Source organism: Myotis davidii, unplaced genomic scaffold, assembly GCF_000327345.1.
Source record: "Myotis davidii unplaced genomic scaffold, ASM32734v1 scaffold184, whole genome shotgun sequence".
Taxonomy (NCBI): domain Eukaryota; kingdom Metazoa; phylum Chordata; class Mammalia; order Chiroptera; family Vespertilionidae; genus Myotis; species Myotis davidii.
Genome location: NW_006297021.1, coordinates 6463729 through 6465417, shown reverse-complemented (window position 1 = coordinate 6465417; position 1689 = coordinate 6463729). Strand labels below are relative to the sequence as shown.

The following is a 1689-nucleotide window of genomic DNA, read 5'->3' as shown; positions in this document are numbered from 1 at the left end:
ATAAGATTGCTAATAATTAAATGAAACAGTAATTTCTGTGCCAAATAAGAGATCCTTAAGGAAGGAAGAAAGAAGAAACTGAGTTACTTACCAACACTTCCTTTTCCCACTTGTATTTTCTGCACTTCCGAAACTTCGTTTCTGTCTGAGCACCGGAACACAGCGATCTCTATTGGATCGTTCACTTGGGTTTTCTGTCTGCATACGTTTAATTGCCGTAAGGAACTTGGCACATTCTGGAAATCCATATGACCAAGCAAGATCTTCAGCCGTTTGCCCATTCTTATTACATAAACTGAATTTAAAATAAAGATCGAGTTAAATAAAGCTTAACAATTGTTTAGCCTTTTTAAAATATATATCTTTCTAACAAAGGAGCTTTGGGCTCATACAAATGTTGGCTGCAGAATAGAGGAGGCAGAGGAAGCACAGACAAATTCCATTTGTGTTCACTATGGTGTCCTCAGTGGCTAGCAGAGTCCAGCACAGAGTGGGCATTTCCATTTTGAATGAATGAAAAATTATTCTGTGTTCAATACAGTGGATAAGTACCCAAGAGAGTCAATGAGAACTTGTATAGAACGGATTTCCCTAAACCAAAACAGGTGTAATTCTGCCACCTCTGATGGCTCAGGATCCACTTTTCACTTCTTCAAAGTGAATAGTATCAGACATTAACAGCCTCAGTTAACATTCAAATTATAACACTAAATTATCCATTAAACAGGCATCCTTCTTGAAAGCAAATGTAATTAAGCTTCAGAAGTCTGAGTCATTTAATCCAATTTAAAGCCACCAAGTTTAACACTTACTCAATTTGGGCATCACTGGCTACAAGCAGGCTAAGGCATTCCAGGCTTCCAACTTTCGCTGCCTTGTGGAGCGGAGCTTCTCCAAACACATCCTTAGATATAAGACAACACATTTTAGTTTCTCTCCAAAATACTTTCTTTGGAAGTTGGTGGGTGAAGTTTATTGTTTAAGGAACCTATGTGAGGAACCTACCTGGACCTGCATGGTACTGGGCTCAATTTTTTAATTCAAGTATTTTTTTAATAAGGTTCTCTTGGTATGTTATTAAATACAAAGCTTTCATTAGTAAAAATGTGTGCAGTCACAGCACATACACTAAAATTTAAGTGAATAAAAAAGAGTTCTATGGAAGTAAAAAAAAATGGCAATTTAAAATTCACCTACTTCAATATTCAATGGAAGATGTAGACTACCATAAAAAAGTTATGTACAGCCCCAGCTAGTTGGCTCAGTAGCCGGCTGACTGAAAGGTCCCAGGTCCGGATTCCAAACCCCACCTGCAGGAGGCAACCAAAAAAAAAAAAAAAATTGAGCCTGGTTACCTGGAGAAGGCCTACATGTGTGAAGGATCACAAAAAGATTAGAGATAGTATAAGCCTTCTTTCCTATTTATCATTAAGAACACAGATTTTAGGACATTAAAATTATTAGAGGAAGTTTTGCTGAAAATAATAGATAATAAAAAGAAGCTTATTATGTATGGCAACATGTCTCAAAACAAATTTTAAAAAATATATTCTTACCGATTTCAGAGAGGAAGGGAGGAGAAACATCAGTGATGAGAGATTCATTGATTGGCTGCCTCCTGCACGCTCCCTACTAGGGATGGAGCCTGCAACCAAGACATGTGCCCTGACCGGGAATCACCATAGCCTC

General features: G+C 37.7%; 1 protein-coding gene across 1 annotated transcript in view; it reads right to left on the bottom strand.

Moving 5' to 3' along the window:
• ANKRD37 (ankyrin repeat domain 37) overlaps positions 1 to 1689 on the bottom strand; it is a 14209-nt gene that overhangs the window by 2634 nt on the left and 9886 nt on the right. Inside the window, exons 3-4 of the mRNA XM_006772677.2 lie at positions 813 to 904; positions 92 to 295 (exon numbers count right to left, since the gene is read on the bottom strand). Coding sequence (XP_006772740.1) covers positions 92 to 295; positions 813 to 904 — 296 coding nt within the window. The remainder of the gene's footprint in view (positions 1 to 91; positions 296 to 812; positions 905 to 1689) is intronic.